The sequence below is a fragment of the Podarcis cretensis genome, assembly GCF_951804945.1.
Source record: "Podarcis cretensis genome assembly, chromosome: 13".
Classification (NCBI taxonomy): Eukaryota; Metazoa; Chordata; class Lepidosauria; order Squamata; family Lacertidae; genus Podarcis; species Podarcis cretensis.
In genome coordinates this window covers 50267600-50289960 of record NC_137182.1, presented here as the reverse complement: position 1 = coordinate 50289960, position 22361 = coordinate 50267600, and the positions used below count along the sequence as shown (strand labels likewise).

Below are 22361 nucleotides of genomic sequence, written 5' to 3'. Positions count from 1 at the left end.
GGCTTTCAAAAAACAGGTCCATCATGGAGCAAAATTGGCACTCCTGCCCCTTTTTAAAAGGGGATTACAGTATATTGGCGGTGCGCACACACCCACCCCAAGCTGAGTAGGGAGCAAGATTAAGATCGTTAATAGACGCTATTGAGCAATAAACAGATAAACTGAAGCATCACCACAGTGAATGGTAGCGGCCCGGGGGAGCAGAGGCGCAGAAACTCGTTTCCGGAAACATCGCTATTATTTGCAGAGAACAATTTTGTCAGTGTGTGCCCTTACCGAAAGGCTTGGAGCCAATGTCAGCACAGGGTACTTTACAAGACTTGGCGGGGGGTGGGATGAACCCACTAAACTGATGTTCTTGCAATCTGAAACGTAACAAGAGGGAGCCACAGTTGCAGGGGTGGAGGAGGAAAAGAAGAGATTGGTAAAGCTCTGGATAGGATACAAGTTTTGTGAGGAAATCCAGCAGCGTGTAAACTTGACTTTGCGTGCTTACAGTATTGCAGAAAAGTATTGGGGTTTAACTAAAGGAAAGCTTTATTTTTAAAACTTACATCGCGCCCTTCCTCCAATGACTCCAGGGCGGGTCATAGTAATAAAACACTCAAATAATATAATGCACAATAAAATAATGCAGCAAAGTTAAGTTTGATCTGTGACCTAAAAGCTTACGTGGAGAAAAAGATAATTGGAAGGGGGTGTAGAAAGAGGAATACCAGTACAATAGTGTGAACATATTTATGTATAGTGAGAATTCTTTGAAATTGTGCAATGCAAGAGTTGGTCATTTCGTTCGGAAATGAAAGGCACCCGTTAACCTGAGGAACTATGTGTCACGTGGTCCCTCGACGATATGGGATAATGTAGCAGTTGTTGGCGCTAGATTCCAGTTGTGATGGCACCATAAGCAGATGAGAGCGATCAGATACGTTTCCACGGGGGTCGCGGATTATGGTGGATCAATCTGCTCAGGTAACGAGCTGGTGTCTCGCGGGTTAGGCTCATGTCGACTAATGCGTGTTCCCCACCCCCTGCAACAGCGGACGGGGCACCTTTGATACTATTAGAAGACGAGACCGAACAAGCCATAACGAGAGCCAGTGGCATCGGAAGGCGAGCGAGATCCCAAAGCGACAACAGGACCAGCTTCTGTGGATGAGTTTTAAGCGGAGAGGTAAGGCGAGAGGGAGGAGGAGTCTGTCTCTGCCTCTCCTGGAGCGGAGAATTATCTCCCCCCGCCTCGCCCCAGGACCGGCAGCGGCTGGTTCAGCACAAGAGCAGGGGAAAGAAACTCAAGAGGGAGAAAAACAAATGCAGAGCAGAGAAGCTCGAGAGCTGGTCTGCGAGAAGGAATGAGAAGCCGAGAGACCTGGTGGGGAGAGAAGCTCGGCTGGGACAAGAAAACCGGCGAATCAACCATCAAAGCGAGAGAAACGCTGTAATGAGAAACCACCCTGGCACCTAGAGCGATCCCTGTCCAAACTGAGCCACAAGGAAGATCTAGGGAAATCTTTAGAACAACCGCCACTGATCAGAATAAAACTGTGGTAGTGGGTGTGTGGGAGCTGCACAAACAAGATCAAACCAGTCGGCTTCCCCTGCACTGTTGTGCGGTTCTCCTCCTTCCCTTCAGGGCAAACTACACAAGAAGAAACGGCAACAACAACGTGGGAGAGGAATCCCACAACATCTGCACCTGTGATTTGGAGAGGAAAATATCTAGTACTTACTGCATGTGAGAGAGGGTCAGTTTGATATCAGAACCAAAGAAAATCTAGCTGCAGACACCCATATCAAAGCTGATAGAAAGACCTAACTCAGTTCTAACAAAGGTTGGTGCTAGAACCAAAGCAAATCCAGCATTTTCTGCTATTAGAAAGGAAGTTTCAGAGGAAAAAGATACAACTACTGTAATTTGCTTCTAGAAGAGAGACAGCAGATCTGGCCATCACCTGAAGCACAGAGTGGGACATCTTGACTAAAGATTTCAGACAGAGATCCCCAAAGTGGACTGGCAGAGCAAGACTGGTAACAGGTATACTGTAATTTGGAGCTGGAAAGTTTGCAGAAGTCCGTTTTCACAAGATTCAAGCCTGTAACTGGACCAGCAGACACAGAGTGAATCCAGAGTCCTTCCAGTTCTAGGAGAGCCATCCACAACCTCTAACCCATAGTTATTTGGTGCTGACCAGTTCAACACTATGGAGGATGGAGCACGTCATCGAGGTGGTTCCGAGAAGGGTTCGGATAGCCCTGAAAAAACAGAAGAAGGTGGTGTTGCACTCAAGAAAGAGATTGGGCTGATGAGCGCATGTGGCATTATAGTGGGTGAGTGGGGACTCTGGTGGGATGTTATTTTCCCTGTTTGCCCTGAACTGGACAATACTATCTTCTCATATTCGTCTAACATTGGGCGATATTCATTGTCCCCTATAACCCTGTAAGCAGAGGTCCTGCTATGACCCTCTATCTTGGCCTTGGATCTTCTGTCTTTCCTGTAGCAGTGATTAGCACCATGCCCCAACTTGGCTAGGAGGCTTGTGGCTCATATTCTGCAGTTACCAGAAAGAGGGATGAAAACCTTCCTTCTCTTTATTTATTTATGCTCCTTTCTAAATTTAGCCACCCTTTCTTTTTTTCTGTTTGTCTTCCTTTCCCTCCTTTCTATAAATACCTTAGAGCTGTCAGTTCACATCACCAATCTGATTAAAGCTAGTTTTCCCCTCCCTGAAGCAGTTCCAGCACTACCAACTGAATTCCTCTTAACCCCAGCCTGTTTCATTCTCCATTGAGATAACCAGATTCCTGGCCAATTCCCAGCTCATTTTGCTGTGGTACTCCACCCTAAGCCCTTCTATGTTTTGGGACACACACAATCGCTGGTAAATATATACAGCCCTAAAAACATTAGCATCTCAGCAGTGGGTGTGGAATGCTTGTATATACTGCTGTCATGGCCCAGAAGGAGATGGATCTCAGGAACAAGCAAGAATGGGAACATACACAGCTGCTTTGCGCTGGATGAGGTTGCAAATTCATGGCGGGCAAGATTTCTCTGAACTGCCCCTTGCCAAAGTAGCCAGCTCTCTGAGATGGACAAGCAATGAAGTCCTCCAGTTGTTCCTGCCCCATACGGAGATGCAACTTAGACTCTTGGGCTGTGGTGTGGTTCAGGGTTTTTTTTGCTGTGGAGATGGTTGCTTTTGGGTTTTTGTATCTTGAGATTTATGTGGAATTTTTTCAGTTTGGTTATGTATTTTATGTTTGTTTTATTGTTTACAACTACTTTAGTTATGCATTTTTTCATGTAAGCTGCTGTGAGCATGGTTTGAACCACAGAAAAGCAGCATACAAATAAAATTATGTAGGGTTCCACGGCCTAGGGGACTTCTGATTTAAAGGCTGCCAGCAGAGCCATGCAGGAGCAGATCGTACCTTTACAGTTCCCCAAACAGTTAGTGACTGGAGTTTGTTTTCCACCCCAGTGCAGCTGGAACGTGGCTCTCTCGGAGCATGTTTGTTCCAACTCCATCAGTCTCATTCCAGATGGCTTTGTTTCAGCAGGTGCCAGGAGACCGCTGAACAAACAGAGGAGGACGAGGACGAGGAAGCGCTTTGAAAGAGAAAACCCTTGCTTCCCTACTTGTCCAAGCCTCACTAATACCCAAATTCTACCTGCTTATTGAGTTCTCCTCCCACTGCCTCTGCCCCTCATTCCACAGTGTACTGCATTGCTCTATTCTCTCTCTCCATCTCTGCACGCTAGGATGGCAAGTTGTCATCTATCCGCACTTTTCAGTATTCCTTGCCCTGCTTCTTTGGTTCCTTCTTGATCAGAAGGATCACTAAAGTCCACCTTAGGGAGAGTTTCCACTTTCCCAAAGCACGACACATAACCAGTTCCTCCTGTATTTCTTTTCACAAATTCAAGCCACTCTAGCCTTTCCTTCATCCCTCTTTCTTCCCTTAGCCACCCCCCTGCCCCATCTTCTCAAGTTTTGTGTATACAGTAATTCTCTGGCCCCTCTCACTTCCACTGGCCTGTTGCAATGCAGCCCAACCCTACCCTGTGGCTGGTACTTTCAGCCACACCTCCACCCAGCCCTTTGGCTTCAATTCACATCTGCAGAGTTTTAATTTTCTTAATGAAAAATAGTGGAATGATTCTCTGCAATGGGAATAGAGCCAGAATGTGTCCACAAGCATGGAAAGTTGGACAGTGCACACTCTGAGGTATTCAGCCAGCAATGTAGTGACAGGGACAAATGCATAAATAACAGCTCCCATCTTCCCTATCTAACAGGACCAGTGGTCAGGGATGATAGGAACTGTAGTCTCAAAACACCTGGAGGGCCGAGTTTGCCTATGCCTGATTTGGACGAATATTCCAGTAGAATTTTATTTTATTTGATAATTTTAAAGCTCTTTTTCACAAAGAGAAATGTGCCAGACTGAGATCCCCAGCGATGCCTTTGGAGCATCTCCCAGGTTATAGAAGATAACAATGTCCTCTATCCTTGCACACAATGTCCTCTATATGCATTGAAGCCACAGTTGGAATTATACGGCCAGAAGTTTGCTTTTAAAAATGGTAACCTTCCTGCTTTGGCCATGGGGCCATTTCTGCAATACAGATTCAGTATGCTGAAGCAAAGCAAGGCTACAAAAAATGGAAGGTTTGGAATCACAGATAGGCTAGTTGCTAAGCATACAGTCCTGGCCTCCCCAGACACAGAAGATGTGATCTGCAAGTACTTGGCATATGTGTGCAATCAGGCCACCTGTAGGGGAAAAAATAGATCATTACCTCCCAGTCCTAAACCTATTTGCTAAGAATTAAGTGCTTGTTTCTATTATTCTTATGTTAAATCAACATGAGTTGACTTTAAATAGTCTAAGTCTGAAACTTTCCTTTTCACCTTAAAAATTGGGTATATTATATTATATTATATTATATTATATTATAATCATATCATATCATATCATTTTTGGTGTTATAGAAATAGAAAATACATTAAATAACAAAGTGGTATAAACAATTTCCATTCTGAAAAGTTTTATAACACAAACATGGATATTTCTATTTCTTCTTACCAGAGAATTTGATTAGTACAAGAGGTAGTCTGTTCTCCAGTTGGTGATATATGAAGAAGCTGACATTTAAATGTCACCCTAAGTTAACCTTTCTTATTAGACACAGAGGGTAATTCCACTTCTTGGGCCAGTATCTTAGACTCTGCAAACCCATATAGATAACTACAATGTTTGTTGCACTAGAGCAGCAGTAGCTAGCCTGTGGCCCTCTGAAAGTTGCTGCATTCCAGTTCCCAAAACCCCTGATCATTGGTCATGCTGGCTGGAGCTGATGGGAGTTGGAATCCAATGGCATCTGGAGGGCCTCTGCACTAGAGAGAGTCTCCCCTCTCACCATTTCCCTCTATGATTTCTAATCTCTCTGTACCCCTTTGTTTCTTCTCCAGGTAACATCATTGGATCAGGGATCTTTGTGTCACCAAAGGGTGTGTTGGAGAATGCAGGCTCAGTAGGACTGGCACTAATTGTGTGGATTGTAACGGGTCTTATCACAGCCGTGGGGGCTCTGTGCTATGCAGAATTGGGAGTCACCATCCCCAAATCTGGAGGCGACTATTCCTATGTCAAGGACATTTTCGGGGGACTGGCTGGGTAAGTGAGGAAAGAAGAAATAAGGATGTAAGTAGGTGGCTGGGGAAATGGAGCAGGGTTAAAAGTAGGAGGGGATGGGTTTTGAGAGACAGATTGTCTAACTCTTTCACACTTGGAATATTTCTCTCAAGGTTCTTGCGGTTATGGATTGCTGTCCTGGTGATCTACCCCACCAACCAGGCTGTTATTGCCCTCACTTTCTCAAACTACGTACTGCAGCCACTCTTCCCCACCTGCCTTCCCCCAGAAACCGGATTGCGACTGCTTGCTGGGGTCTGCCTTTGTAAGTACTGAGCCCACTACCATCCATTAGCCATGAATATTGGGCTGATTCAGATTGACTGAACTGGCAGTTTGTAAGTTCCTTGCAGGGAGGTTAAATGACATTGTGCCAAGACAAGAGTTATCACACAGTTTCCAGTGCATTTCCCCATCACTTTCCTTACTGCAACCCCCTCCCCAATCAATTATGATTTAACAACCTGAATTTGCTGGTATGTGACTGAAACACCCCCCAAAATAGTGACATTCTGGAAGCACTTTTTATCTACTCAAAGACCCTGGAGTTATGTTACAGTTGATCTAGCCAACAGCAGATTCTCCCTCAAGAGTTTCAAACTATGTGTAGTTATTCCTCAGAGGCATGTATAGCTATGGCCAACTCACCATTTCCACACATTTAGTAATTATTCCAATATCCAGTGTGAAGTTGAAGCTAGGCTGGTATACTTGGACCAAAAAGATATAAGTTTGCATCTTTGTTTGGCCTACTAAATTTACTGAGTGATCTTGGGCCAGTCCCTCTCTCACACCTAGTCTACTTTCCAAGATTGTTGTAAGAATAAAACAGGTTAACTCACATCTGTGTAAGCCACTCTGAGCTCTTTGTAGTTGGAGTGGGTACAAATATGTGGAATAATGTTCATTTGGCCTGCATACCAAAAGAACAAATTCTTTCACTTTTTTGGAAAGGTGTATCACTGCTTGACCTGTGTTCTAGGTACTGTGAGCTATAAAATACAAATAATGACAACAAACGTTCTTAAAATAGGATACTTTTTGCAATTTAATATTGAGCGTCCTTTGGTGTGCATCTTGCATCCTACTAATCTGAAATAGAGCTCTTTACCCACAGCTGTAGCAGAGGCTATGTAAGCAGCATTGGAATTTCTCCTCCAAATAATTCTGGGAAATATAGTTTGCTAAGGGTGCTGGGACACAGTGGCGTAGCGTGGGTTGTCAGCACCCAGGGCAAGGCAAGTAATTTGCGCCCCCTAACCCTAACCCCCAGATATTGCACCCGGTGTGGCTGGCCCCCCCTGCACCCCCCACGCTACGCCACTGCTGGGACATGTAGCTCTGTGAGGGGGTGCAGTGCTCAGGATTCTTGGAGTGTGTGTGTGCTTTAAATGTATGGTGTGTATGCAGCCTCACTCTAAAAGCACCCCACATGCAATGAGTACAAGACAGGAGCGGAAAGGTTAGAAGGGTCAGAGTGAGGAACACAGGAAGTAGAAGGAATGCCCAAATGCCAGGAGATTCTTTCCACCAAAGCTTTAAGCCATTTCTGTCCGTCTGTCTACAGGCTCCCCGCCACCTGTCCTGTCTTGGATGTCTGCACAGTTGCCCCAATCTGAATCAGTGGGGAGTGGGCAGCTGTGTTCCCCATGAACTCAAAGACATTTAGGAGGGATAATTTTCCCTGAGGTTACTTTAGGACATCAGTTGCTGGAAAAATCAGGCCTGAACTAGTTTCGTTCCTTTCTAGCTCCAAGGCAGGGGTGGGGGTGGGGAAAGACAAGCACCAGCCAGGGAGGGGATTTGGCTGAGGCGCTTATGCAAGCCAGCTGCAGCAGCTCAGCAAGAGTTTATCCATCGAGTTAAAGCCAGTTACTCAGCAGCTGAGTCAGCTAAAAAGGGAGAGATTATACTGTATGTGCATATGAAAGAGAGGCAGAGAAGAAGAAAAATCTATGCCTCCAGACCTCAACAAAGAGGAGCTGCTTACTAATGGGCCTTTTGGCCAAATTTTGAAATCGAATACTGGAATGCAAAGGCTGTGGAATTAGTAAAGAACAACAACCAGACGGGAGGGATTGGAAACAGATAACATTGGACTGTCAATTACAGTTGAAGGACTGAAGTCTTGTTTCTCTTCCAGCATGCCTTTCAAGTGAAGATTTTTATCCCAGCCTTTATCTATATTCGCCTAGAAATTTCATTTATATGTTGATGTTTTTATTGTTAAATCACTTCAGGACGCTTTGTGTGAAGTGATTCATAAATTAATTCAGTCAATCAAACAAACAAACAGAGATAATACTGGTGGTTCAGAATAGCCAGTGGTAAAATTTAGCAGGAAGACTGATGAGAGAGAGGGCTATGGCTGATGACGAGGTAATCATTGTGAGACTGGAATTGGGCAGTGTCACCAGAGCCTTGTGAAGCAAGACTTAATCCGCTTTATCTAGTGTACTATGGTTTCTGTTTAGTATCTCCAGTGCTGACTGACGTAAGCAAGCAGCCTAGAACAGGCCAGAATGTTGTTTTCCTGTACCAGTCCCAGCTTGGTAGCCACAGACTGGCCTGGATAAATTTGCTGGTACTTTAAAGGAGGACACAGAGATGCCATGGAAGTGGCATTACTGGTCTCTGACCTCTCTGAATGAGGTCAGAAATAGGGTGGCTGGTTTTGATTAGCCCCTGGGACAGTGTGTGCTAAAAAAATAGCAACAGATCTGAGCCACACCCTCTGGCTCTAGCATCAGCTCTGAGATTCTGTGTCTGAAAGGATCCCATGGAATTGGAGACTCACTGGCCTTAATCCAGTCCTGCCGAGTGCCAGAGATACTGAGAAACAAGGGAACTTCCAGGAGTTTTGACTCTGAGTTGGAACATAAGGCAATAACATATGTTCCTGTAATATTGTGAAGCCAGCTCTCCCGCCTCCCACCCCTGAAACACTCATTTGACACTACTACTCCCCACACCAAACCACAACATATTTCCCCATAGAATCCTACACTCAGATCCACCCATTCATCCTGGAGTTATTCCTGGACTACTCCTAAGGTCCCTTTCCAAAACCTTAGGCAGCCCTAATCTATTATTGGGATCTTCGAACCAAATCTAGCTATTGATCTCAGATCCTCTTTTGGGGATCTGCAGAAACAGATTGGGTCTCTGTGACCCAACTTTATCCTGGAAAGATCAGACTCTCATCCTCACTACCTTCACCCTCCATTCATACATAATTGACCACATAACTTCAATTTCACTGTACAGTAATCCCTCATATATACAACCCCCCTTGAAGCTTATGTTCCTGATGAAATCAAATTGTTTAAAGTACATATTCAAGGGCAATAAATGTGCACTACTTACCTCTTAACACATGTCACTCTCTTGTTAAATGCTCTGTTGCTTCTTCAGGGTGATTAACAAACAGTATAGTTTAAAGGCGGTCATATTGGTTTCCAACTTGTATGCAGTGAATGTACATAACTATGTATAATAGAATCATAGTTAGAAGGGTCCCCAAGGGCCATCTAGTCTAACTTCCTGCAGTGCTGGAATATCAACTAAAGCTTCCATGACAGATGGCCAGCCAATCTCCACATAATCTACCGGTATGTGGAGAATCTCTCTGTTTTATAGATAAATTTTATGTGTTAAAAAGCCTTAAAATGCACACACCACTCTCCTCTCCCCAGCCCCAGACTGGTTTTCTGTTAAGCTGCCTCCAGGCTTCCTGTTTTGAGCCTTTTGGACTTGAACTGATTGTGCAAAGGGATGCAGAGTAAGCAGAGAAGTTTCCACTTCCTCTTGGTCTGTTGTGTTTTGGGGGTCTTGTTAACTCTCTCTTCCTTCTCTCCCACCCGCCAAAGAAAAAAGCAATGAGAGGACATTAGACAGAGCACAAATGAGATACATTTTTACCTCTCACCAGCCGCGAAGCAAGCTGATTGGGTGGCTGGGGCAGTGCACGTGCCCTGTGCCGGGGGGGGGGCTCCAAGAAGTCTGCCTACCTCCTCCCACTCAACTGCCCTACAACTGAGGGGGGAGGAAGCGGGCGGACCATTTGGGGCAGCGGGGAGCCTGCGGGCGCCCAAGCCACCACGTCACTCCCAGGAGAAATGCGTGGCTCGGGCACACTGCAGGCCCCATGGAGAGTGCCGCCCGCATTTTGTCACACCCCCCCCCCAGTGGTGACACTTTTCATATAATGTAAACAGACTATGTATCTGGAGAACAGGTACCTCACTCCTCAGAGATGTTTAATTTTTTTCCCCAAACTTTAATGCCAACTTGTTGTGGAATTGTCAAGTTAAAAAAGAGTTGACATGAAAGAGAGCGTGTGTATGTATGTGACCCTAGACGTCAAGTTTCTTTTCTCCCTGCATTGCAAACAAAGCATTAAGCTCCCGTGCTAGGGTGCTTTTGCATGTTTTGTAAAAGAACTGCTTCTTTGTGTAAACCAGAGAGTAAATGTGGGCATACAGTTATGCCTTGGTGGTGTTGCTGAATTTGAGTATTGATATGCTATATCAGGAGTGGCAAATGGGAAAGCCAGTGGCCCTCCTGATGCCATTGGACTCCAACTCCTATCAGCCCCTGCAGCCAGCATGGCCATTAGTCACGGATGCTGGGACCTGTAGTCCAGCAACATCTGGAGGGCCCCATAGTTATCCAAATAATTATTTGTTGTGACTGCAGCCTTTTATAAGACTATTTGTATGTGTGATAGTTTGCCTCTACATTTTGATTATTGTTACAGTTTTGTGCATATATCATGGGGAGTGTGGAAGTGTGATGGATTGTGTGATGGATTTGGGCAGGATAAATGGAAGGTCTGATTTGTCACTCCTGTTTGCTGTGGTGGGTAGGTACTGGAAGGTTTAGGGGAGTAAGGGTTTCTACCTATCTGTCTGCCTGTCTGTAAACCCTGTTTGTGTCGTGTTAGGTTACCAGGGGCCAGGGGCTGTTTGTGCTGACGGGATGTTTTGATGGAGTCAGGCTGGGTGCCAAATAGGTCACCACCTCCCCCTCCCTCATCTGTTTGTTTTTAATTCCCTCAAACTTCCAGGAACATTTATAGGAACTGTGGTTTTTTCCTTCCCATATACTGCAGGGCACAGATATAACCCCAGATTACAATCCTGAGGGGTGGGTCATGTACCTTGGTCCCCTTCAAATAATAAGGGACAGCCCAGGAAATAGTATCTGTGATCACTTGTCCGCTGATCATAAATTGTTTTTTTTTCTGAATAGCTTCACCCTTAAACAGTTGTAGGAGCAGAATATATTTGTACCATTATTATGAGAGGTGGTGATATCATAAGAGATTTACAGAATATAACCCATGCCATAATCACAATCTCAGTCAAAAAGCAAGGAAGGCTGTGGCTGCTCTGAACCAGAAAGCTGTCCTTGTTTGTTCCTGGAAAGTGCCAGTGCAGCATCTGAATTTGCCCCTAACAAAACACATTGCTCCCAGCATTATCTTGTGTCCAACAGTCATGAAACTGGCCTTGACTGAGAGATTTAGGCCAGAATAGGAATGTTGACTGTCCCTTCCCCCACTGACTTTCCTGCTTCTCCACAGTACTGCTGACTTGGGTGAACTGTGCCAGCGTGCGTTGGGCCACACGTGTCCAGGATATCTTCACGGCAGGGAAACTGCTGGCGTTGGGACTTATCATTGTTATGGGAGTCGTACAGATCTGCAAAGGTGAGGCCCAGCCTGGTCAGACAAAGAAGGGGACAGGAGTCTCCCCAACACACTGTATTTGCCTCCCCTCACCCGCCCCCCCCACACCATGGAGAATAAGCTGCAGGGTTTTAAATTCAGGGTTATCAACATTCCTTAGTAAGCAGATTTAGAGACTGGATTGGCTTCCATAGTTTCCTGCCCCAGTCTGTATCAGAGAGGGGGAGAATTAGCTGACCCAGGGAAAGGGAGGGAGAACAGCCCACCTGTTTTGTTTAAAGAACCCTTTTTGTATTTCAATATCTCCTTTGTGCAGGTGAATACTTCTGGCTGGAGCCGAAACATGCTTTTGAGTTTTTCCAGACACCAGATGTGGGATTGGTGGCCCTATCCTTCTTACAGGGCTCTTTTGCCTACGGGGGCTGGAACTTCCTCAACTATGTCACTGAAGAGCTGGTTGACCCTTACAAGTGAGTCAGTGTCCCCCTTGGTGGTGAGACCCACGTTGACTTTTATTCCTCTCTTCCACTCTACAGTCGTACCTTGGTTCTCCAACAGAATGCATTCTGGGAATCCGTTCAACTCCTAGAACTGTTCAAAAAGCAAGACGCTGCTTCTGATTGGCTGCAGGAGACCCTGCAGCCAATCAGAAGCTGCAGAAGCCACACTGGATGTTTGGCTTCCGAAAATAGTTTGAAAACCGGAACACTCACTTCTGGGTTTCGATCATTCAGGAGCCAATTTGTTTGGGAGCCAAGGCGTTTGAGAACCAAGGTACAACTGTAATTGTTTTTCCTCACAGGAACCTGCCTCGAGCCATCTTCATCTCCATTCCCCTGGTCACCTTCGTCTACGTCTTCGCCAATGTGGCCTATGTCACTGCAATGTCACCCCAGGAGTTGTTGGCCTCCAATGCTGTCGCAGTGGTGAGGCCCCATCTACACCATTGTGCAAATTCACCTTCCCCTTGTTTCCAAATACAATGCCCCTAACCACATGCTCTCTTCCTGCTCCCTTCCTCACAGACATTTGGAGAGAAACTGTTAGGAGTCATGGCTTGGATCATGCCCATCTCTGTTGCCCTTTCCACTTTTGGAGGAGTAAACGGATCACTTTTCACTTCCTCTAGGTGAGTAAACATGGGAGTACATACCCCAAAGCTGCAGCTCTGCTGGCACAACAGACTTTTGTGTGTGCAATTAAGCTTCCTCTCCTGTCTCATGCAGCACCCTTGTGCACCCTTAAATTCAGCTCTGAAGGATTGTGTACCCTCTGGAGCAGATTTTGGTGGGCATGGGAGGAGGAGAGGAACCACAAATGCCATGCACCAGTGGACACAACCGACTGCCTTCAGCAGACATTCAGTGATGTATTCTCATTTACAGGTTCCATCTGCTGAAATCCTCGGCTATCAAGTTCCATTATAGCAGCAGCTCCCCTTCCACGCACAGCTGCATTGCTCACCTATGTCTTCATAGTGCTGCCTCTCTAATTCAGCTCTACTTTAACACCTATATTAGGACTGGGGAACCAAGTTGGCCCTTCATCCATTTAAGCCTTCCCCATTCTTTCTCAGGGTCTTTTCTTTAGTAAGTCCTGTTCACAGTGTGGAGCCAGCTTCCTTCCTCAGTGCTGATCAAAGTGAGTAAATAATATTGCAGCTTGCATTTATGATGTTCTCTCTCCAACATTCACAGACTATTTTTTGCTGGAGCCCGGGAAGGCCACCTGCCCAGCGTATTGGCTATGATCCACGTGCGACGCTGCACTCCCATACCTGCCCTACTTTTCACTGTGAGTCATCAAAAAAAGAGTTGGGAGGGGGACAGTTGATGCATCAGTGAGGGATGAGAAGAAAGTGTCTGCCAGTACAGAGTTAGAATTGCCAGTGACTGAAGAATTTGGCAGGGGCATTTTCCTGGGAATTAATGGGATTAGCCAGCAGGTGCTGTCAGTTTGGCAGACCAAGTGCCTTGGGCGATTTCTCTGAAAACAATATAATTGCATTTTCTCTCTCCTTTTGTCTGTCTCTGGCAGTGCCTTTCAACATTGCTTATGCTAGTAACAAGTGATATATATACCCTGATCAATTATGTGGGCTTCATCAACTACCTGTTCTATGGAGTGACTGTGGCTGGGCAAGTTGTGCTGCGCTGGCGGGAACCTCACCGACACCGTCCCATCAAGGTAAGACGCTGGCCATCACATTTCTGCTGCTCTATTTATGTCAGCCCCTGTCACCTTCTCACACCAGTGTTGTCTTCCCTTGGAACCACACAGGATGGATTAAGCTGAATCAGTGTCACATCACTGATTTAAAACACATGGGTTTTAAATTTCCTGTTTCCAACTGAATCAAAACTTTATACCAGAACCTGTAGTCCTCCAGTTGTTGCTGAACATTCCCAGTGTTCCTGGCCATTGGCCTTGCTAGCTAGAGCTGATAGGAGCTTCAGATGCTCTTAAAGGGCCACAGGATCCTATATGACCTAGGAACATAATCCAGAACCTCAGTGTTTCCGAGTGAGGGCAAATGCTGAGGGTCTGGGAGACACTGGAGCAGAGCAGACTACCACTTCTTGTTTCTGGAGCACTCAGCAAAGAATTTCCCCGTGGCACCACCGCTGCTAACAAAACTGGTGGGTGTCTTGGAGTGTGGGTCCACTTTTGGCCTATTTTGACTAGCAGCAGCAGATCCCCATTGCTAGAGCTGGAGGCTGAGCTTGGGACCTTCTGCATGCAAGGCATGTCGTCTACCACTGGGCTAGGATTCATCCTACCTCTGCTAGCTTTGTTCTTGATAAAGAAACCTCTGTTCTCCCAACCTTTTCCCTTGCATCCCACTTCCTGATGCTCCTGCCCAGATCCAACCCATCTCTTTCCTCCCCAGGTGAGCCTGTTCTTCCCCATAATCTACCTGCTGTTCTGGGCCTTCCTGTTGGTGTTCAGCTTATGGTCAGAACCTGTGGTGTGTGGGATTGGCCTAGCCATCATGCTGACAGGTGTCCCAGTCTACTACCTAGGTGTGCATTGGCAGAACAAACCACCTGCCTTCCACACGTTTATTGGTGAGTCATGAGCAGATAATTGGGTGGGAATTTTTTGAAATTCCATTTTGAAAAATGACGCTGCGGGTTTTCTTCTCCTATCTTAAAGCTCACCCGCTTACTCTTATTTTCTTGCAGAGGTAGTGACTCGGCTAGGACAGAAGCTTTGTGTTGTTGTGTACCCTGAAATGGATTCAGGGAAACCTAAAACCAACCTCAGCAAAGAGACCAAAGAACAGCTGGAGCCAATGTGTGGAACTGAAGACTCGAAGTATCCTCAGAACTGAGCCTTCTTGGTGGCTGGGGGTAGAAGAAGCAGCCAGTAATGGGCTGCGCAGTACCCTTTGGGGGCGCTGAAGTAAATGGGAGCTCCCTGCACAGCTAAAGCTCTCTTCTTGCTCCCAACAGCACCACACCCTGGGACTGGAATAGCTGGGAATGCCTCACTAGTGCCTCACCCAGTTTCCTGCACTAAACCCCTGCTGGGGCTGGAGTACCCACATCCGCCACTCCCCACCAGCAGTGCCCCCTGCTGGAGCTGGAAAAGATGGGAGCTCTCCTCACAGCCAACGACCCCACACCCACATCCTCGGCGCACCCTGCTGGAAGGGGCTCCTTCGTTATTGTTGCCTTATATTGTTGGGAATATTCTCTTTGGGTTTGAACCTAATTTCGTGGGAGAGGGTCCTCTCCCATGGTTTTTGTGTCCTTGTATTTTTCACTTTTCTCTCTTTCTCTTTTTTTGATGTAATAAATTAAGCCAAACTTGCCATCCCTGTTGCCTTAAACGCTGGATTCTAGGATGTGTAAAATACTGCTTTGTACACACCATCCATTCTGCTAACTCTTGCTTTCCCAGTGGAATTACTTCACAGAGATTGCTACCACCTTGACAAGTATTGCGCTATTTTGATCGGGCATGCCAGTCTTTCCACTCAATGGAATTTTGAAAGATAAACCTCCATTTCCAGAGCACGTTGGCCAGAAGGCGATGTAATATTTTCATTGGCATAGCATGCTGGTAGAAACTGACTCAGGAGTATCAGAGAGACCTTACGGAGTGAGGAAAGGCAGGTTTAAAGGTTAATTCCTGCACTGCAATGTGAGAAGGTAGGGTACGAAGACTTTCACTATCGGGACAGGAATGGCCCTCACACCCACAAATTACCCCTGTCCTCCAAGAAGATGAGAAGAGTCCCACTAGATTTAATTTAAGGTCTGCCTAGTTTCACGCCCATAAGCTGGGCATGTAGTACACAGCCCTCCTCCAGCAACTGGTTCCTGATGTACAGTAGTGGCAACAGAACATAGTGGTTATATTTCACTGGGATGGGAAACTGGCCTTGACAGGTCTCACTGGTGCCTGGTCCCTGCTGGGACTGGTACAGTGGGAGGTAGGAACATCAATGGCAGGTGGAGCCAGAGCCAATGAAAGGCAGAGCCAACTCATAGTTTTGCCCCCATCCTCCTCCCTGCTGAGTTCTAAAGACAACACTGCCCATTCACTCAGTTTAGAAATGCCATTTCAGAGCTTTTGGGGTTTGCACAATCCTGAATAATATTGTGTCCTCTTGCTGCTGGAGCCAGCTGGACTGACAGGGTTGCAAGCCTCCAAAGGACCACTGAAGATGGTCAGATGAGCAAGAGAGTTAGCTTTACCCCTACAACAGGAGGGAAAGGTCTGATGGCCGAAATGCCCATGTGGTTAGAGTGCGTGTCAGCTGGGAGACCCTATGTTTATAGAGCTAAGCCTCCAAACAGTCTTGTTTCCCCCTCCCCCCCCAAAAAAAGAATATTGGGAACTGTAGTTCGTTAAAGGTGCTGAGAGAGTTGTGAAGAGGCTTCTATGCCCCTCACAGGGCTACAACTTTCAGAGTTCTGAACGTCCCTAACCAACTGCAGTTCTCATGAGTCCTGGGGGAAGCCACGATGGTCAAAGCAGTGTCATGGTGTTTTAAACATGTGGCTGGTTCGAATCCACTCAGCTACAAGGCTCCTTGACTGATTTGGGGCCAGCCACTCTCATCTTAAGGCAACCTCACAAGGTCCTATGGATAAAATGGAGGGCAGGGGGAGAAGTGTGTGTGTGTGTGTGTGTGTATCCTTGAAGTTACCAAAGGAAAGACAATCTATAATGTATAAGAAAGGGAAACAAAACAGGTGAAAGTTAAGTCTTCCCTGACACGGGCAGTCTATCCCCACATCTCCTTCATATGTGGCAAATCCCTACCCCGTGTTTCCATATGGTGATCTACATGGTACCGTGGCTATTATAAAAGAGGCTGGTTCTTTCACTGCAGAGTGAAGTGATTTTGACAACTTTCTATGCAAGGGCAACCTGCCTGGGCCTCCCGCAGGAGGAACTTTTGGAGGTCATTACCAAATTAATTGGAAGTTCTCTGCCAAAGCATCCTTCAGTAAGAGCTCTACACACCAGGTGAGTGGGCACACCACCAAAGGCTTCTACGGCAAGACTTCCCTTTCAAACTCAAAACAAATATTTTTGGTTTGTTTGCACTGCTCCATATCTCAGTGCAGTTGCACTACTGGCCTCGGGGCCCCACCTGCTGGTGTTAAGAGACACCGCAAAGGAAAACTACGGCAAACGTTTGCAAATTTCAATATGGCCCCTGATAGGTGGCAAGGTGGCTTCCAGAAGCAAGCCCTCTGGTGCAAACACTGGCAAAACTGCAACAAAATTTTCACACCATTGTGCAAATGTGCCCCCATTTCTTTCTTTGGTTTAATTCTGTCATTTACCATCCACAGGGGCAATGGGAGCCGTAGTTCAGCAACATCCAGGTTGGACACAGGTTCCTCAGCCCTCTGCATAGCTCAGTGGTAGAGCACCTGCCTTAATAATGATAATAATAGTGATTATGACAATAGTTTTATTATTTATACCCCAATCATCTTGCTGGGTTGCCCCAGCCACTCTGGGCAGCTTCCAACACATATAATAATACATCAAACATTAAAAACCTCCCGATACAGGGCTGCCTTCAGATGTCTTCTAAAAGTTGTATTGTTGCATGCAGAAGGTCACAGGTTCGATCCCAAGTGGTGATAGGTGCTGTCTGAGTGAGGCAGGGTATGGCTTATAGCTGGTGGGGAGTGGGAGGAAAAGTGCCCCCAGGATCACACATTAATGTTGCCTGACAGTAATGTGAAGACCCTCCTGAAGTGGATGAGGATCATGGGGGAGAGACTGCCAGGGTGGATGAGGCGAATTGCTCTTCACAGGAGCAGGGGTTCACCTCAGAAAAAGAGGAAGGAAGGGGGAGGGAGACGAAGGAGGGAAGGAAGAAGACGGAGAGAAAGAGGGAAGAAGCTGCAGACCTGCAGAAAGAGGGAACGGTTCACAGAGGGGAGAAAGGAGCAGAGATGAGAAGAGGAATGCGACAGTGACGGAAAGAAAAGGTAGAGGGGGAAACCGAGAAGGAAGAAAATTGGACATTCCGAGAAAAGGAGGAACAAAAGAGCAAACAAGATTTTAAAAGTCAAGGAGGGCAAATCGGTGTCAAAGAAGGAAACCAAAGAATCAGCTGGAGAGGAAGGGAGACTCACGTAAGCTGAAGCAACAAGCAACATTAAGAACAACAACAACTAATAATTCTGGAGAAATTGGGAGAGGAGCCATTGAAATATAGGAAGGCAAGGAACGAGTGCTTTGGGGCCGCTAGCAGACCCGGAAAACACAGAGGAGAGAAGTCACGGAATTTCAGATTTCCACTTGGCGCCATGTCCCAGGGAGGGTATTTTGAGGGCAGTGAGCAGCGGCAATACCAGGCCCTGGAGATGCCCCCTGCCAGGCCCAGCGGCACAGACCTGGGCCCCCTCTGTGAGTCGGAGCTGGCCTCCTACATTGGAGACGAGCAGCTGCTCTCGGAGCTGCTGCAGGGGGCCGGGCAGAGGGGGCCCAAGCCAAGCACCCCCTTCTCCAATTTCTTCCCTGGGGAGCCATACCCCTACTTGTCTTACGGAGGGGAGCGCAAGGTCCTTGGTCCCTTTGACCCACGGCCGGTCGCTGTCAAGGAGGAGCCACGAGGAGGCGAGGCCGGGCGCGCAGGTGGGCGCCACCCGTACAGCCCCATGCACTTCTCGCCAGCCCACTGCGCCCAGGTGGCCCTCGCTCAGCCTGGCATGCGGGCCGGACAAGCACTGAGAGTCCTCAAGGTAAGGAGGAGAAGCACGGTCCCCCTGTTCCCAGCTTTGCTTTCACCCTCACCCAGCTTGGAGACTTTCTCAACTCTATAACCAAAAAATGGTGACCCCCACTTTGGAGGTCATTGGTGACTACTCACCCCTTCTGGCTAAGTCCTCCTGTTGTGGTTGGAGGCAGAGATGCTTCTGAATGCCAGTCGCTGGAAGCCACAGGAAGGCGAGAGTGCTCTGGTGCTCGAAACCTACTTGCGAGGTTCCCACTGGTTGGCCACTGTGAGAACAGGATGCTTGCTGGGCCCCTGGCCTGATCCTGCAGGCTCTTCTTAGGGTCTGAGCTCCTCCTGACTCCAAAACCTGTCCACACTGGCACAGCTCCTTCTCCCACCCCATCCCCCAAACCTCAATTTTCTTCGAGTATTTATTACTGTTAACTATTGTTATTGAGTGTTCTTTAGAGAGTAAAAAGAAAGGGGGGGCAAGCCTGTCCCTTTGGAGTCTTAAATCTATAACCTGATGCACAGCCGAGAACAGAGGAAGGGGAAGGAAGTGGAGAGACAGTGGGAGATGGGAAGAAGATGCAGTTAGGTCGGTTGCACATACTTAGGTTTAGTTACAGATAGGTAGCCGTGTTGGTCTGCCATAGTCAAAACAAAATAAAAGAAAAAAATTCCTCCCAGTAGCACCTTAAAGACCAACTAAGTTAGTTTGGTCTTTAAGGTGCTACTGGAAGGAATTTTTTTTCTTTTATTTTGTTTTATACTTAGGTTTAGTTACAGCAGGGACCGGGTCCACGGGCAAGAGCAGGGAGTAACCCATGTTGTGCCCTCCAGATGTTGCCAGCCCCCCAACAGTTAGGGATGATGCAGTTAAACAAGGTCTAGAGATCTGCACCATGTTTGTTGCCTCTGGACAAGGGCTTGTTTTGCCAAAGTTTGCACAGTAAAGGTGGGTTTCGAGGAGAGGTTTTAAGGGAGCCAAGAGAGGGGACAAAAATGAGTTCTTTTTGGATCCCAGTTCCTTTCTATCTGGAACTATAGGGCTCAGCCCTGAAGTGTTTGCCTCCGTTCCTAAAACCTGACTTGCCTGCCCTCTTAATCTGGGACCCCAATGTCCCTCGTCAGCCCTTGTGAATGCGGTCTCTGCAACACTGGGATAAATGCATGATATAAGCTATAACCCACACCAAGAAAAAGGGGAAAGGAGCTGAGCTTAACAGAGGTAAACCCCCCCCCCTCCTTCAACGGCTCCATTAAAGGGTCCCTTCAAATGACAGCGTGTGAAGGAGAGATGATTTTGTGAGATGATGTGCAGAGAACCAAGGATCTATGATGGAACAAGCAACCAACCAGGTGAAATTAGGTAAAATACAGGGACCACATGAGCTACCAGCAAAATACAATACAGTATTACCAAAAAATTGCAGGACTATTTAATGCAACCATTAAAAGACACTGCGAACAGGATATTAAAAACCTGAGAGATTCCAGATACATGGAAGAAGGCATATATCACAGTGACTTCCTTTAACCTAAACCAAGGATCTGTGTTACAAGCACAGACTTTCTCATTAACAAGGTTTTGTAGTGGCGCAGCAATAAAACTGCCAGCACACGTGCGGAAGCTAAGCAGGGTCTGGTTTGGTTTCAGATTGGATGGGGGACCAGGTTCCTGCCTTGAAGGGGGTTGGACTGGATGACCCTGGGGGTCCGACTCTACAATTCTAGGATTCTATGAGAGAGTAGGTATTGCTTCCAGAGCAGGCTGGGCCCATAAGGGCATCTGGAGGCACAGCCCCACCGACCTCAGCCAACCTGCCTACCTTGTTCTCCTCCTTATTTTATTGCTATTTATTTGATTATTTCTTTGATTTTTGCATGCATCCATTCCAAGGAGTGGCCCTGCCTGCCCGCTTCCTCCTCCTTAGGGTTATCTTTGCAGAGCTCGGCAGGCAGGAAGGTGGGGACGAAACTAGAATCTGCTGTGTCTCTGCCTGCCATTGGCTGTGGTTCCACTTACGGCCCCACCAGTTTCAATGGTCACCAGCTGCCGCTGCTTATCCCAGAATCCAAGGGTGTGGAGTCAATATCTGGAGCATCTGGGAGGGCCCTCCTACAACCAGCAATCTCCATCTTGGCACGGAGGGCGTTTCTAGGCAGCTGCATATTCTGGGATGGGTGATGCCTCTTACAGGCAAATGTTTCGCAGTGTCCACCCACGTTGTTGGCATTAAAATGCCAACCTGTATCTTTCCCCCAATTAACCCGGATTTATCCATTTTGGGGGAAACCAAATAAATTAATAATTATTATTAAAATCTGTTTTAAATGATCTATTAGTGATATCTGAATGATCCAATTACAGTATTAAGTATTAATTTTTATACTGTTTTAAAGCAGGCTACACTTTAAGCATATATTTGTGTGTGTATATATATATATATGGATGGTTACACTTTTGTGAAAATTTGGTTTCATAAAAGTATTGGCCAGCTGTGGGTTTTGAGGCCTAATGCACTCTCTCTCACACACACACACACATTTGTGCTATTGTCCCTAACCCATGGAAGGATCTATCCATTTCAATTGTCTTGGTTTCTTGCTTTTTCCAATATTAAATTCCATTCTTTACATCTCTGTGACAATGTGAGATTTCAGCAAGACTCCTCATTAAAATTCACTGGCCTTTTAGTGCAATTTTCTCCTAGTAATCACATTCTGTACACAGTTTTGACTACCGTACACCTTTTGAAAGAGATTTCCCCAATATAATGCGCATATATATATATATATATATAGCTAATACAGTCATTATTACCTTACCCTAACATGCATTTTTGTAAGCACTGATTGCCTGGAAAACTGCAATGCAAAATCCAGAGTGTTCCAAAGGACGGTCACGTTTCACTTTTGCAAGCTGTTTCGGAAACCTGCAAACTTGAATAATTTTGAGTACGAAGCAAATGAAATCCCTGACTTTTGGCCCTTCCTGCTCCTCCCTCTGTGTCTCCGCAGGGCCCCCCTTGCAGCCCGTCCCCTCCCTGCACCCCCAAGGGGAAGAAATCGGTCAACAAAGACAGCCTGGAGTACCGGCTACGCCGCGAGCGCAACAACATCGCCGTGCGCAAGAGCCGCGACAAGGCCAAGCGCCGGGTGCTGGAGACGCAGCAGCGCATGGTGGAGCTCCTGGGCGAGAACGAGAGGCTGCGCAGCCGGGTGGAGCTGCTGGTGCAGGAGACAGAGACCCTCCGTGACATTTTCCGCCAGATGCCTGAGGCGGCCGGGCTTATCAAAGGGCTTGGGGGCTGCAGCTGAAGGCAGCTGGGGTGGGGTGGGGAGCGAGGAAGGAGGTGGCGGCACTTAAAATCGAGAGGCGGGTGGGTGCGTGCAATTTTGAGTGTGTAAATAAAAGGGTCTCTCATGGCACATGTTTGCTTTAGTGATGTGTCGTTTTGTTTTATAGGAGGGAATGCATGCTTTGCATGCAGAAGGCTGTAGGCTTCTCCGGGTACCTTTCTTGACTTAATAATAATAATATATTATTTATACCCTGCCCATCTGGCTGGGCTTCCCCAGCCACTCTGGGTGGCTTCCAACAAAATATTTAAATACAGTAATGCATCAAACGTTAAAAGCTTCCCTAAACAGGGCTGCCTTCAGATGTCTTCTAAAAGTCTGGTAGTTGTTGTTCTCTTTGACATCTGGTGGGAGGGCGTTCCATAGGGCGGGGGCCACTACTGAGAAGGCCCTCTGCCTGGT

The 22361-nt window shown here is 46.9% G+C and overlaps 2 protein-coding genes across 2 annotated transcripts; both read left to right on the top strand.

The window, feature by feature from the left end:
• The first annotated feature begins 8 nt into the window (after window positions 1–8).
• Window positions 9–15212, top strand: SLC7A8 (solute carrier family 7 member 8). The gene is made up of 12 exons (XM_079951950.1): window positions 9–306; window positions 1041–2328; window positions 5481–5685; window positions 5817–5968; window positions 11291–11416; window positions 11712–11865; window positions 12198–12321; window positions 12421–12524; window positions 13093–13189; window positions 13433–13582; window positions 14286–14463; window positions 14581–15212. The coding sequence occupies exons 2-12, from the start codon at window positions 2202–2204 to the stop codon at window positions 14727–14729; spliced, it is 1566 nt and encodes a 521-aa protein (XP_079808076.1). The 5' UTR covers window positions 9–306; window positions 1041–2201; the 3' UTR covers window positions 14730–15212.
• Window positions 15213–15354: 142 nt separating this feature from the next.
• CEBPE (CCAAT enhancer binding protein epsilon) lies at window positions 15355–21965 on the top strand. Its single transcript, XM_079952158.1, has 2 exons — window positions 15355–18618; window positions 21618–21965. Exons 1-2 carry the CDS (start codon window positions 18184–18186, stop codon window positions 21915–21917), a joined length of 735 nt encoding a protein of 244 aa, XP_079808284.1. The 5' UTR covers window positions 15355–18183; the 3' UTR covers window positions 21918–21965.
• Window positions 21966–22361: the final 396 nt, after the last annotated feature.

Coding starts and splice junctions, on each gene's coding strand:
- SLC7A8 (XM_079951950.1), top strand. CDS start 2,202: ATGGAGGATGGAGCACGTCATCGAGGTGGTTCCGAGAAGGGTTCGGAT. Junction 12,322..12,420: donor CCTCCAATGCTGTCGCAGTG/GTGAGGCCCCAT, acceptor CCTTCCTCACAG/ACATTTGGAGAGAAACTGTT. Junction 13,583..14,285: donor ACCGACACCGTCCCATCAAG/GTAAGACGCTGG, acceptor TTTCCTCCCCAG/GTGAGCCTGTTCTTCCCCAT.
- CEBPE (XM_079952158.1), top strand. CDS start 18,184: ATGTCCCAGGGAGGGTATTTTGAGGGCAGTGAGCAGCGGCAATACCAG. Junction 18,619..21,617: donor AAGCACTGAGAGTCCTCAAG/GTAAGGAGGAGA, acceptor GTGTCTCCGCAG/GGCCCCCCTTGCAGCCCGTC.